Consider the following 15791-nt stretch of genomic DNA (forward strand, 5'->3'; position numbering starts at 1 on the left):
GAAACAGCAACAAAAAAAATTGACTCCAGAGAAAACAAAGATAAATTAGGTAATAGAAGTTAACTTGAGAGATAAATTTCTTCAGAAAGATTTAAGACTGAGAAGAGGGGAATGAAAATATCAGAGAAATAATAAAATTTACCAGAGATGAAATTTTATTTTTTTTTAAATAATAAAATTTACCAGAGATGAAAGAAATGTGTTTTCTGATTGAAAGAGCCCACCAAATGCTACCGCAGAATTTTTATAGAGATCCATTCCTAGATCCATTGTATTGAAATTTCAGCACCTCCGTGTTAAAGAAAGATCCTGAAGGCTTCCAAAGGGGGGGGGGAGCAGGTTGACTACAAAGAAATTAACAGTAAAACCAGCCTCAGACTTCACCTCAGTCACACAGTTGCTAGACAACACTAAAGCTAGGCCTTCCAATTTCTGAAGCAAAATTTCTGATCTATAAACTATAGCCAGAAAATCTATTAACCAAGTATGAAAACAAAATAAAAATATTGCAGATATTCAAAGATTCGCCAAGAAGCTTTCCCCTGAGGAAATTTCCTGAGGATGGTGGGACTAATGGAAGCGCTCTAGTGAAAATGAATTCCAGAATAATAGCTGTACTGGAGGCCCAGAAAGCAACTGGTACAAATTAAAAACAGGGTGTCAACGTCTTCAAGAAGAAGGGAGAGATTTTTCAAGGAATGTGTAGAAATGCTAGCGATATGGTGCAAAAGGCAAATAGAAAATAAATAAAAGAGAAAAGCAGTTAGAAATTTCTGAAAAAACAAAGTGCACAAGAGACTCCTGATTCAAATAAATATAAGGCAAATTATAATGTGCCACAATTTTGACAAGTGACGATGTAAGACAGAGAGAGAGAGAGAGAGAGAATGAATTTTCATTTACTCTTGATGTTAGAAATATTCTCTGTGGATTGGGATGCATTACTGGACCTATAAAGACGTTTATAAATATAACCATTGTTCACTGCAGTGAAAAATATATATATATATAGTTTTCAGTATAAAAACTCTGTTAATTGATTTTCAACATTTAGCATCAACCTATAAACAAAACACAAGAATTAATCATTCTTACACAACCCTGACAATATAGAGGAAAACATAGCTGCCTTGGGAGGTGGACGTGGAAAAATGCAGAAGAGCAGGAAGACTAATAGCATCATCTTCCAGGGAGGAGAGTCAGGTGATACTGTCTAAAGCTGATGGAACAAGTGATAAATTTGCCATGAAGAGTTAAAAAGGAAAGTAATAAAAAAGTAAAAAGGGATTAAAAAAATAAAGAATTAGAAGGGGAATAGTATCATTTTTTTTTTACTGTACCATCAATGTTAAGGAGCCAAAATTGTTGCACCAACAAATAACTCTGTGATCATAATATCTAGAATCATGAAGGCAGCTGCCAAAAGAAATTAGAAATCCTTAAAAATATTTTTGGGACTTGGTGAGAGGAGCAGGATTTGAGGATAGTTTTTTTTTTTATGTATTATTATGAGCTACTCTGAACTATTTGACTCCTCACCATATGTGTAAATTACTTTCATTTTAAAAGTCATTGAGTGCCTGCCATATGGCAAGCATTGTGTTAAATACGAGACATTTAGAGGTGGTACCAGCCTTATAGCATCAGCATCTACAGAAACAAATGATGCTAGGACAAGAGCCCTTCCCAGGGAGGCATTCATGTGAATTGGAACAGAGGAAGCAGGGCAGGGAATCACAGTCTACAGAATATTTGGTCAGTTGATTGAAACTGTTGGCATAGAAGCCTCAGAGAGGTGAATTAGGAGAAGAAGTCTTTAGGACTTAGGAGCTTGGAGATTTGACATGTTTCCTTTAGATTAATAATATTCTAGGCAGGCAGATAGAATTACTGACAATTTGGAGCTCTAAGCGTCCTCAGAGAGACTCTATCCAACCTTTTCATTTTACAAACAAAGGAACCTTGGTAGTGGCAGAGCCAGGGCTCAAATTCAGTCCTTCTGATTCCAAGTTTAGTGATAGATAAAAGGAGCTCCAGACTGAGACACCCCTCAAAGCTGGAAATCAATATTCCTCACATACCTACTAAGGGCCAGGCACTGTACTGGCCACTCCATGCATGTAGTTTAATTTAATCTCCATGACAGCCATATGAGGGAGGCTATACCCATATTAAATCTGAGCAAACTAAGGCTTAAAGAGTTTAAATAATTTGTCTAAAGCCTAGAACTGGATAGAGATAGAGCCTGAATATGAAAGAGTCTGTCTGATCTCAATATTCATGCCCCTTGGTTTCTGGCTCATAATTTGAGCCCTGCTGGCTGGGAGAAGAGCAACACATCCCTATGCCGGTGACCAGAGGTAAAAATAATAACCACTTCGTATTTAATCATTGAACACATCAACACAATCCAATAATAAGGAAACCATGATTGTGGCACCATGTAAGCAGGGCTCTTTGATCTGCCTCTCCACCCCCCCCACAGCCCACACTGGAGGAAGGTCTGTGAGCTGCCAGGCCATCCTTCTTAATTAGAAGGGACCCCAGGAGCCTTCCCATAGCCCCAAGCTATTCTGAGCAGAATAAACAGGAAACGGGGAAAGAGGGAGAGGAGAGATAAATTCTCACTGACTTTAAAAGAGTTATACTGACAATATCCCAAGGAGCTTATGAAATGTATTTTTTCCTTTTATTTTCTTTTTTGGAGGTAGAGGAAAGCTGCTGATGAAGAGATAGCTCTCAACTATGGAGTTTCATTGAGAGTGAAAATACTTTAAGCTCAGTCCCTTATTGATAGTCCAGTTGCACAAAATAAAATTCATATAAACATTATCTCACATATTAGAACTGGAAAAGTAATCCATCTTCCAGTCAACTTTGAAAGAGTCTCATTATTGAGGTACTGAATCACAAGGACAGAATTTAAATGTGTTTCCACACCCAGGAGGGAGGAACGGTGGTACAGGATGAGCCCCAAAGCCCCAGCAACTTCAGCTTGATTTGCTCCTGCTGGGAACTTGAGTTTCACACGGGTGTGTGTGTGTGTGCGTTCGTGCACACGCGCACGCACAAGCACACTTGCATGTAATCTTTCTGAGAAAAAGGGAAGCACCTCCTTTATTTTGCCCACATTCTTTCTTTTAGTAGCTCAAAAAACTGGTTTCAATCCAACTTTCCACCAACTAAAAATACCAGAGTAGTGTCTCAGAGCAAGACACAATTGTTGCTCCCTAATATGTGGCATGTGTGGCTTCATCCTAACCCCAGAATGCACCCCCAATGTGTCTGCAGCAAGACTGTGCCCCCAGAGATGCTTCCAGGGCTCTCACTTGCTCTGAAAAGATATACACTAGCCTAGAGTTAGAAGCCCTGGTAGAGTCCCAAAGTCTGTCCCTCACATAGCACCTTTGCTTACAAAGGTAACATACTAAACACATCACATTTGCATTTAGTCTCGTCCTTGCCTAGTGTGAACTGGTGGTAGAGGATGAGGTTGGGTCAGTTTTGATCCCCCCTGCCCCCACCATACCAAATTAATCTTCCTGAAGCACCAACCTGATGATGTCCCTATCCCGCTCAAAAACTGTTTCTGGCTCCCTCTTATCCACAAAGTAAAGTTGAACATCTTTAGCTGGGAATGAAATGTTCTCTGTGGTCTGGTCCACACTCACTGCCCTTCCTTATTTCCCAGCCTTCTCTTCACGTGCGCCACTCTGCAGCCAAACGCCACTACACATTTTCTGCATTTCTGCGTTGACTCCTCTTCCTCTCAACTCTTGCAAAGCTGTTTCTGCCAATATCCTTGTTTTTCTCTCCCTTTAAGACCTAGTTCAAAGGTCATCTCCTTTATGAGTCTTCCCAACTGAACCTAATGTCTCTTTCATGGAGCCTCCCCAAGTGCTTTATCTCCATGTGTCTTATGACTCTATAACCTCTACTTTTGATTAAAGTTAGTGCAGACATCTCATCACCCCTATGGGACCTCGAGTTCCTTGAAAGCCAGAACTGTGTCTGGCTCATGTCTGTGTCCCCAGGGCAGAGCCAGTGGTTGGATGTTTGCTCAAAGCAGGCATCCAGTAAATGAAATATGAGGGCAGAAAGGAGTAAGGAAGCCAGTGAACAAATGGATTTGGTCCAGTACCCATCTGCCCGTCTTTCTCTCTTCCCATCCGTCTGGGCTCCTGAGATATACAACTTGCCTGCAAGGCACCCTGGTCATATTTTAGGATAAAGAATACAGTGGGACAATGAGAAAGATACAAGGGAAAGAGCACTGGTTAGGAGTCCAGAGACCTGGAGTCTGGTCGGTCTCTGGACTTTCAAATTAAGACTGGGCAAGTCATTTCCTCATTCTGATCTCCAGTCTGCTTCTCTAGAAAAGCGAAGACATTACATTAGATCATCTTAAAGACCTTTCTTTTTTTTTTTTTCAAAATTATAACTTTAATATCCAGAAATGAGAACTTTATATAAACTCATATAAAGCAGTTAGAATTGGCTGATAGCAACAAGACTTGACGTGATAGTTGAAACAAGTAGAAAGTTGCTATTTTAGTTTGTAATAAATCATAGAAAAAGACAATTTCTAGCATGGGCTCAGCAGTTGTACATTGTCAGAGTCTGTAAATGTATTAACTTTTTCCATATAGTCACAAGGTGGTTGCTACATATTAGCTGTCACAACCTCATTCAAGGCAGCAAGAAGGAAAAAGTGGTGGCAGTGACACCATCCCTTCTGTAAAGAAAGGAAACTCTTCCCAAGACACGGCCAGTGGATCTCTGCTTACAAAACTCCTTGTTCAAAGCCAAGTTCACTCTTAACTGAAATGAAGGCTTGAGATTTGAACATTTAATCAGACTTATAGTACCCAGTTGCCAAGAAAGAATAGTGAATTGGATGAGGAGTAGATAACCAAGAACATCAACAGCATTGGTGTAGCCTCTTTATAAAAACAGTTTCACATCAAAGGATGATCCCTGCGGGGATAGAATTATTTAGGAGCACTTTTTAAAAAGTAACTAAAGGCAACCCCAATCTAAACAGTATCAGAAGCAATAGTTTACCTTATTAGAGACAAATTTTGGAAAGGCCCATAAGTTTAAATGAGTCATATTCCTACCTAGAACACTGAATTTGTTAATATGCATTTGTTTGTCTTAATTTACTTTGTTTGAATAATGTTTATATAACTTCTGTGTTTTCAAGGCAAAACTGGGATAGAGGAGGACGAAAACATTTAAAAGTACCTCCAACTCCTTCTGGTCCCATTTCCTATTTTCATCTATTAATAATCCCACATAGTTTTCACTATTTAAAGTCCTTTCTAATTCTGAGTCTTTAATTCTAATTCCTTTCTTTTACCTCTGTGCCTGTGACAAGAATGTCTCCCCCATGGTAAAACAGGATAATAATATAGGTTATTTACTGAGGGTTGTAGAGCACTTTTCAAAGGCCCATAGGCCATGCTGAAACTTCCCAATAATTACAGAGGGTTCAGTTTCCAGTACTGACCCAAGTCCCTGATTCAACTCAGAAACAGTCTTGTGCTGACCTCATCCTGATTGTAACTAGAAGTTACATTTATCTATTTCCAGAATATTGCAACTCTCCAAATTCCTGACACAATATGTGTCCTTGGAAATGCTTTGCTTCTGGTAAGAATCCCCTTCTTTCATCTGCATCATTCTTTATTGTAGGCTGCTAGTTCCTTTGCCTACTCAGTAAATTGGGTTATCTGCAGAAGGAGACTAATTCAAAGCGCTGGGGGGTGATTAAAGAAGGCTGAGTACCTGTTAGCTGGTTTCTACAGGAGTTGGGGATCTTGTGGGACTAGGCTTTCACTGCAAAAGGAGCAGCATCTAAAGGTCCAAAACTTCAATGCAGAGTGTAGCAAGTAAAATTAATGCATCAGAAGGAATACCAGGAACAATAAAATGGTGCCGTGCTTTTATGCTGACAGTAATCCCCATGAATACAAGGTTCTTGTAGGTCTCTTGGACTGTGCTACTGGAATTAGGGTTGGCTTGCCCCAGAGGGAAACTCTACAGGCATGGCACCAGGAGGGATTTGTAGGGCTCTCTTTGTGGAGACCAGTTGCAAATACATATGATCCATAGACTCAGGAGCTGAAATGAATCTTAAGAGATTATTGACTTCAGCCAACCCTTCCCACCCCATTTTATAAATGAGGAAACTGAAACCAGAGAAAGTTAATGCTTTGCCCAAGATCACTTAGCTAGAAAGCAAAGGAGTGGGAGCCATGATCTTAGCTACATAATAAGTGACCCAAATAAGCCACCCACCTCTCAGAGAAAACCTTGAACTGGTCATAACTATTTGGGAGCCTAGAGCCAACCCATACATTCCTGGGAAACTCTGAATTGTCCAACAGATGTCACTTGAGTCTGAAGTTGGCTTGAGTGTGGTATGGAGAGCTCAGGTCAGCTCTGATTTAAACTGTGACCCATAGCGTGGCCTGAGATACCCCAGAGTGTCCTGGTTTGTGAGGTGTGGAGATATGCTACATGGATGTTTATAGGATGGAACTGATGTCCTGGCTCCACTCTGGGAACATGTATGGAGGGAGGGACTCTCTTTAGGCTGTCCTCCTCCACCAAGAACATCTTAGCACTTGGGTTGAGTTTCTGACTCTCATCACTCTTTGGGGATTAAATAATCTGTCCTAGTCTTCTGTTTCTTATGGGACTTTGTTAACTGTGCCTACTGGCTGGGAAAGAATCTGTGAATTGTCATTTCTAACTTAGAAGACAGTCGAAATCAAATAATTGATTATTTTATAAGGGTGCTTCCTCTCTACCTAAAACTGGGTAATGTGCTCTCCATGCTTACCTCACATAATCCTCACAACCATTGAAGTAGATGTTTTCATTCCCATTTTACAGATGAGGGACCTGAGTCTCAAGAACATAGAGCTAGTAAGTAGGGGAGCTAAGGTGAGAACCTTGATCTGCCTGATGATAAAGCCCACGTCCCAGGTCACCATCCTCTTGCCTCAGGCTTTGCTTTTTACAAAGACAACCTAAGAGAGGGGGAAGAGGGCTAGGTGTGTGTAAGGAAGGTGAGAAAGGCCTCCAGCATCTCTGACTCTGAAGCCGTTGGTCTCTAAGTCCCGCCACAGAGCTGATGCTGGGCCTCCCTTCTGGACACACTGCAGAGTCACTTTCCCTGTCTCTTGGCAGGCGCCTTCCTCCTCCTCAACACGTCGATGACCTCCAAGCACACCATCCTGAGTCCATGGATGAGGAGCAGCAGTGAGCACTGCAGGCTGGCCGTCTCGGTGCACAGGCACCTGCAGCCCTCCGGGAGGTACGTCGCCCAGCTGCTGCCCCACAATGAGGCTGGAAGAGAGATCCCCCTGGTACCCACTCCAGGAAAGCATGGGTAAGTCCTTCCCCATGTCCAAAATCCATTATGTAAATGGAGGTTTGGCTTCTGGCTACAAATTTCCAGAACACCCTGGAAATTTGACATCTACTTAATTGACATCTATTTAAAGCTCACAAGCGTCCTTTAATGGGTGGGGTCCGGACTGAGCCATTACTGCTAATATTCCCTGCATGGTGTCTTGGGCACTGATGTGTGGGGTCCTCTGGCTGCCCAGGCTGACGGTCCTTCCAGAGGCCAGAGGACCAGCTGGCAGAGTGGACATTTAATGAGTGGGTATTAAAGATACTCGTTTCCCAAAGTCCAGATGGAGCCAAGAAGGAAACAGCCAGGGGAGTGTTAAAAGGCCAACATGAAAGTAATTTAATATGCTGGAAACTGGGTTTTACCAGAAGAAATTTGGCAGGCAGGGAAAGAGCAAACAATTGTGGCTGCCCAAGCAGGTCCTACAGCAGTGTGGGACACCACAGCAGAATAGGTCAGGGGTGCCACACGGCATCAGTTCAGGAGAGGAACATGATTTGTTCTAGAACCTCTAAGGCTTACACAACATTGAAGTCATACCCAATACCCATGTCAGTGAACTTAAGCTTCCTGGACACACTCACATGCTTCCTCAGTGACCCATCAGGCCTCTAGAAGTAGTGACACTGGAAAGCAAACCTGGACAAAGGAATCTCTGTGCCTGCCTTTTTTCTCATTCCATAAGACTTCAGTTTTGAGGGGTCCCTGCTCCGATAATCAACAAGAGTGAGAGATCCTTCTTTGTGGCGTGTTTGCTAGAGAAAGACCTCAAATTTTTCCCTCTAAGAAAATACTTTTCAGAAAGGCTCCATCTGAATAATGATGTTACCCATCTCCATGGTGTGCTGGGTCAGTGGGGAGATCCTGCCTACTGCAATTCCAATAAAGCTATATGGCCTCCTTGCTCATTTCTTGAAAGTCTCCACCCCACTCTTCTGCTACTGGCCCATCTGTATTTATTTGTGTTTCAAAGAACTACAAGCTGCTACAATCCCAGCAGGAATGAAATCTTGGCTTCAAAAAGGTGTTCTCCTCATACCTAAACTCATATCTATCTTCTTGCCTCTGAAATGTCTCGTTGGACTGGCTGGGAGGGGCCCAGCCACCAATTGTGTCTGTTCACCAGAAATCAGGAATGTCGGGTGTGTGAGCTGCCCACTGTTAGGGGTGAGCCACCTTCTGATGGCGAACCCTTCCTCCAGCATAGCCTCCTTTTCTTGTGAGAAGCCCCAGATGGCAAGGTCTCCCATCCATGGGTGGGGATGGCGGTGGCCTCGGCTGCAGTGCCATCCTGTATGTGTTTGCCCAGCCCCATGAGCTGTTTGTTTTGACTTCCGCTCAACATTCCTGCCCCACCAAGCCTGGCAGAGACCAGAGAGTGCTGCCTGGGGCTGCTGGGACTTCAGGCAATCAATCTGTTGAGGTGCTAGGTAGCGGGTAGGGAGACATTGATGTCACAGGTGGCATGGAGTTTGGGGTCTCCCTGAAATGCAGGCTGAGAATGTGCATGTGTGTGAGGGGACAAGTGCTGCAGGATTTCAGCACTTCCTAAGTAGCAGGGCCTGGTCCCTGTCTAGCATCCTCAGGAAAACGGTAGCTCCTCGGTGTGATGGGCCATGGGGGCTTGCTAAGAGTTTTCCCCTCTTTTATTTTTATAAATTTATTTATTTTTTTAATTTTTGGCTGTGTTGGGTCTTCGTTTCTGTGTGAGGGCTTTCTCTAGTTGTGACGAGCGGGGGCCACTCTTCATCGCGGTGCACGGGACTCTCACTGCCGCGGCCTCTCTTGTTGCGGAGCACAGGCTCCAGACGCACAGGCTCAGTAGTTGTGGCTCACGGGCCCAGTTGCTCCGCGGCATGTGGGATCCTCCCAGACCAGGGCTTGAACCCGTGTCCCCTGCATTGGCAGGCAGACTCCCAACCACTGTGCCACCAGGGAAGCCCCTCCCCTCTTTATCTTCCTGTGCTCATAACTACCAACTGAGTTCCCATTAACAAACAGGAAAACTGAGGCAGGAAGAGGAGGTAGGCAGCCTATTTATAGTTGCCTTAACTGGACCCCAGATCTCCCCTTTCCTCATTTGGGCTGTTTTTGGGAAACCCATAGCCTCTCAGCAGGAATTCAGGGGGTAAAGGATGGGGTTGGGAAAGAGGAAATGGAAGATGAAGGAACCTTGCAAAAAGAGCTGATCTAGATACTCTGAAGAGCCGGGGAGCATGTGATGGCAGCCTTTCCTCCACATGTGGTGGCAACAAGGAGACCAAGACTGCGTGGTGCAGGAGGCTGTGAGCTTCCCCTGAGGCTGCCCTGGCTGCCAGTCTCCGTGTCCACCCTGCTGGCCAATGCATTTTCTTCCCAGCATGACTGTTCCGTCACCAGGATCGGTCTGCCCCCTGGAGGGTGGGAGCTGAGGCAGGAGAAAGGGAGCAGGGGTGCTGGGCAAGCCCACTGACCTGATGGCTTTGCTAGGGCTGCGCCTACATCTTCAGGGTCTTTGCCTCAGGCCAGGCTCCGTGCGTCTTGTGCCGAGATGTTCTCCCCTCGCCCTGGCAGGGCCATCGTGGAGTCTGGTGATGAGCAAGAGTGATTCCAGTTTAAATTAAAGATGCCTGAGCTAGCCTCCCCACTAACAAGGTCAGCGTGGTGAGGGTGCAAGGGGGCAGCTGAAGGGCCGAACCGTAGACTGCTTTGCTGCGTGGAGGAGCTCTGCTGCCCGGGCCTGGCAAGCTGCAGGTCACAGGCACTTGTCCAGCATCTCAGAGAGCTCTGGCTATTCATGTCGGCTTGGATCTGAGTTGCTCAGCCTCAGTACTATTGACATCTAGGGCCAGACAATTATTTTTGTGGGCACTGTACTGAGCATGGTCCTCGGCTTCCCAGGCCTCTACCCACTAGATGCCAGTAGCACCTCCCCTGGTTGTGACAACAAAAATGTTTCCAGACATTGCCAAATGTTTCCTGGGGAGCAAAATTGCCCCACTGAGACCACTGAAATAAATAGTGCATTTTAGAGCGGGGAGGAGCCCTGGGATTTACCCGGTTCAACGGTGTCAGTTCACAGGTGTGGGAACTAAGACCAGGAGAGGTAAGGGACTTTGCTCCCTGTCACATGATGAGTGTCAGTGTTGGGAGGCAAGTGTCTTGAGCCCTACACTCATGTGTACGTGCCAGCCACTGTACCAGGTACTGGGTTTCACAGACACATAAGGCCCATCCCTACCCTATAAAAATAATACCCTATAACAATAGTAATTGTTATTACCATTACAATAGTAATAACTATTGTTAACACGAATTACCCACTTCCTAGATGTGCTAGCCAATCACTGCTGTGCACTTTACATGCCTTTTCTTATTTAATACTCAACAACACAATGAAGCAGGTACTGTTATTATCTTCCATTTCACAGATGAAGAAATCCAGTGAAGCCAAATAACTTGCCCAAGGTCACTGGCTAGACAGGGAGGAGGGGGTCTGAACCTAACCAGCCTGACGTCAGACTATTTTTACCCATTGCTGGAAGAGCTCAACTGGACCACAGTAGTGCAGCAGAAAAATTATTATGCTCTTGAGTCTAAGTCCTATTTCACTATTCAATCGTCAGTTCAATGAACAATCATTTATTGGGTATTTTGTATTTGTTAGGACCATAGAGGTGATAAGGATACAGAAGGCCAGCCTTTGATGGTTCATGAAAGGATATTCCATGAATGAGCTCTATGACCTGAGGCAAATTCCATCCCCACCTAAGCCTTGGTTTCCCCATCTGTAGAGTGGGGATGATGATGCTGGCCCAGCTCACACAGTCGTGTGGGGTCAGGTGGGGTCAGGTGGGGTCAGTGCAGTTAAGGATGTGAAGGGTTTTGCACACTCTGAGCAGGATGCAAATGTAAGAGGCCATTACTTAATACCCTCATCTGCTCTGCTCTGCTCTGCTTACAATTGGGGATCACAAAGGATTGAGACTCGTCTGCTCTCTGATTATGGAGTCAGTGTCAGACTCAAGAATCTGTTGGTTTTGAGGTCCTTGGCAGTTTGCCCCACTGGAAGCTCATTCTCTTTAATAACAGAGATGACCCCAGCAGCCCAGTGATCAGCGTGGCGAGGGGGACGTGGTGAAACCTTGGCGGTGATAAGAGTGGTGACTACAGATGGCTTCCTCTCAGAGCAGAACATGGTGGTGCGAGGACCGCTACTGGGAAAACAACATTCGGCATTTGTAGTGACAAGGAAGGAAGTTGTCACAGCAAAGTTGGCTGGGGAGAGCCTGACTCAGAGGGAAGACAAGTCAGAGGCCACCAAGTCCCCAGGAAACCACTAAGTCGTGAGCCCTCGGTGCAGCCGCCTGCGTGGAGGCACTGGAGGCTGGGGAGGCTGCTGGGGAACCCCAGCACTGCCCCCCTCCTCATCGCCTGGAAGGCCGCAGCAGCGTGCGTGGCATCTAAATGATTCAGAGCGCGAGCGCCTCAGTCTGCCAAGGCGGCCTGGCTTGGCCCGGGGCCTCCCAGGGGACAGCCGACGACGCGTGCCTGGCCTGCTCATCTGCCCGGCCAGAACGGCCACAGAAGCAAGGAAGCAGAGAAATGGGCTGTCAGACAGCCAGCCCCGCTGACCACAGAATCCAGCAGGCGGAGGACATCTTAACTCTGAATTAGAGGCCACGAAGTTCCATGAATTGAATGAATATAATAATGCCTATTTAATATGATGAGTCGTGAAATGGCATGAGGAAGATGGCTCACATCGTGCCCAACTGTAGTAGATACTTAATACATGCTAGATCCTTCTCAGTTCATAATTCATTTAACTCCCATGGATGGAGCGCCACCGTGTAATAGGTGCTAGGAACACACAGCCGGAGATGACACAGGCACGGCTTTCAAGGACCATCCAGTCCAGTAAGGTAGAAACAAGTAAAAACATCTGCTTATGCAGATGTTTTTAAATTAGGGCCCAGAAATCTTAAGAGGCTGAGCTAAGATCACTGGCCAGCAAAGCCAGCACGGGCAGCCCAGCTCCTGCTTCTGCCTCCGGCACGTCCCTGCCTTTCAGCTGAAAGCTGTTTTAGAAAGAGCAGTCGGCAGCAGTTGGCACTGTGAAATTGGCGCCTTCCTGGACCCAAGAACACAAGCACAAGGGTTGGCGGTGTCTCAGGCTGTAAGAGCGACTCTCCAAGCCTCCGCCCAGGACATCGTCACGAGTCTTCCTTCCTCTTCACGCACACAGTTTCTCCTGCAGCCTCGGGTGTCTGGGGACTTTATTACATGTGACCAGAACTACACAGTGTGTGGAGGGAAGAATGAGACACTGAGGGGATAGAAGTTGCCAATCTTTTGAATGACTAATGCTTGAAAAGATGTTTTAAACCTAAAGGATTTGGTGATACCCGGGCTTGAGCCAAGATAAGCGATCAGGGCCTTTTCACAGCACAAACAAGGCTCATTCCAGTGGGTAGCAGAGAAACAAGATTCTTCATGGCATGAAGCTTCACCTTTCTGTGGGAGCTTAACCCCTACACTCAGAGGAGACTTGAGTTCCATCTGTCCAGTTGATTTCCTGATGTGAGAAGCCAGGCCTAGAGGCCTGATGAGGTATGATGAAGGTCAAAGTGCAGGCTCCTGGCAAAGCCAGGACTCACACCCATGTTGGACCCCAGAGCCCAGCCCTCCTGTGCTCTCGTTTGTCTCCCAGCTGAATAGTTGAATCAAGAAATTCTCAAATTCATTGCCCTTAGATTAAAAACTGCAGCTCCCTGCCCAGGTGAAGAAAAACCCATGTCCGTGCTGTGTACCCACACAGCTGCCATGTTTCTTTAAACCAGTCAGTTCTGACCAAAGAGCCCAGCTTTAAAACCAGAAACAATCCTAATGGGAGACCTGCCGAAGTAATTCAACCCAAAGCGATATTGATTCGTGGGCGTCAGGAAGTGTGCTGTCAGTCGGGGCTCCACCGCTCATTTGCTGTGTGGTCATAGAACAATCAAAGCTCTTCCCCGCCTCAGCTTCTTACCTCCTGAAGTGGAGATTCCAGTGCCCCCGCCCCTTCCTCCATCCTGCGACGCCAACACGCCACCTCAGGTTGCCACTCAGGATGGAAGAGCGGGAAATGCTAGACTCTGCTCTACGTACGGGTCCCCCAGTCTGGCACACAGGACAGTTACCCACTACTGACCCACAGAGACCTCCCACCGCTAATGTACAGAACCCTGGATTTTCCTATAAACAGACCGGTTGGTCTCAGCAGGCTGAGTGAGGGACAGGCTCAGGTTAGGGCAACGTGGAAACATGACGCAGGGCATTTGCTTCTGAAAAGATGCCTGACTGCCTTTGCCAGGCTGTGCTAGGTTTAACTTCAGTCAGCCCAGGGCACTGTGGCAGGTCTGGCCAGCGTGGGGATATCAGAGACCTGTGGCATTCAGCATCCCCGGCCAAAGTTCTCCTCACATACTGATAACAGGATAAACGCGATCAGGAATTTAAAAAGGTGGTCATTTATTGAAATTGATGCCCTTGAGCGGCAGTGTCACAATGCTTTAATTTCAGGCCCAGCTTCTTCTCACTTTCAAAGTCATTCGTAGTGTCAGCTTCTCCCTTTTCCCCTTGGTCTGAATAACACACTAATAAATATACAATAAGGGCTTTAATGTCCGGGTGATTTACACTAAAAAGAGAGAGCCATTCAAAGCCTTTAAAGATGATTTTTAAAAGCCTTAAAACTCACACCTAGGCTTGTCAGGGGCATATTTCCCGGACACCCTGTCACGGGAACAGTCATGCAGCCAGGAGCTCTCTGAGCAGAGGCGGTCGTGAGATTCCAGTCCTAAGTGTGAGGAGAGGTAGGCCCCACACACAGTGTGGGCTTGGGCAAGTCTCTGAGTCTCTGGGCCTCAGCTCTCCTATCTGTATAATGGTAATAATCGAACCACCTCATAGGGCGGTTGTGAAGTTAAATTAGATAATGCAGAGTGGGTGTTCCCCTCGCCCCCTCCCAGCTGCCCCTCTCAGGGCTCCTGGGCCAGCCTTCCTCCAGGCTGCTCAGGGTTGTAAGGGAGTGGGTGTAAGAAGGGCCAAGGTTAGCAATTTCATACCCCTCGGAAAGATCTAGGTTGCACCCCAAAGTACCAGTCCCACTGGCTGTGCCTGGATGTATCGTATTTCTCACCCCTTTGAGTAGTAATATTGAAACAGTGATTAAATTCTAGTCTTCTCTACCACGTGGACTTTAAGCCATCGAGATGGTAGGTCTCAAGATTTGGGGGTACAAATCAGAACCACACAGTTTACAAAATTCATACCGCTGAATTCCCTCCCACTTGATTCTGATTTTATTAGTCTTAGGAAGGGGCATGAGCATAAGAATTTTTAGAACGTGCCACCGGGATTCTGATGTGCATCAAAAATTAAGAATGACGGCTAATATCTCAGTTTGACTTGCTTGATCACATAAGCGGGTAGCTTTCTATAACTATCTGCTAAGCACGAAGGAGAAAAGTTAAAAAGAAAGCTTGGAGAGGAGAGATGGACTTGTGTACAGGGTGGAGAGTCATTTCTCTCTCCCTTATGGGTAGACATGCTAGTGACAAGGCTATCCAAGCCTGGCCTGATCCTGCCTGCTGTGTAGCCCCCTAGCTGGGGTAGCTGGGTGTATCCCAGGTCATGGATGGGACTGGTCTCCACTGGTTGGTCTTCTCAGAACACGTCTGTTATTCTTTCTCCAAAAGGACTGTGGCTTTCAAGGCCATGGAGACTGAGAAGAATACACAGTGGACTAGAGAGAGCCTGACCTTTTAGAGTCAGAGGGAGTCTCCATCCCATCTATCCATCCATGCATTTATCCATCCATCCGTCTATCCATCCATCCATCCATCCACTATTCACCCGCCATCTACCATGCATCTTGTTCTTCAGAATGCCATATATTGTCTCTCATCTAGTTCCCAGGTTAACAGCAGGGCCATGGCACTCTTTTTTGTTCTTAGGAGGTAGACACTATGTTGTCAATATTCACAGTAAATATCTGTACAGTGCATGTTCAGGGTACCAGGTACATCAACATCCATCGACTCATTTCATCTTCACTGCAATCTATGTCGTATATATTATTATCCTCATTTTACAGATGAGTAAACTGAATCTCAGAGAGGTTCAGTGACTTGTCCATAGTCATGGGTAACACACAGGGGAACACAGATCTTCTGTGTCTTTTTTAAATCTCATGTTATTTCCCCAAGGAAGCCTTGTAGTTGAACCCTTGTAGCACACCTGGCTCTGAGGAAATTAAGACCTGTTCTCAACCAGTCAGGAAAAGCTCATCTGATATTTGGTCATCTAGTTCTGGGCCACGCGCCTTGAAGCTAGAGTC

The 15791-nt window shown here is 45.8% G+C and overlaps 1 protein-coding gene across 1 annotated transcript in view; it reads left to right on the top strand.

Annotated features, from left to right (window-relative positions):
• Positions 1–8249, top strand: part of LOC309643919 (ALK tyrosine kinase receptor-like) — a gene marked incomplete at its 5' end in the record, with an annotated part of 406911 nt that extends 398662 nt beyond the window's left edge. The window contains one exon of the mRNA XM_082427083.1: positions 7201–8249. Within this exon, the coding sequence (XP_082283209.1) occupies positions 7201–7406 (206 nt within the window). The 3' untranslated portion in view covers positions 7407–8249. The remainder of the gene's footprint in view (positions 1–7200) is intronic.
• Positions 8250–15791: the final 7542 nt, after the last annotated feature.

Source organism: Balaenoptera physalus (genome assembly GCF_965194825.1).
Source record: "Balaenoptera physalus genome assembly, chromosome: 15".
Lineage (NCBI taxonomy): Eukaryota > Metazoa > Chordata > Mammalia > Artiodactyla > Balaenopteridae > Balaenoptera > Balaenoptera physalus.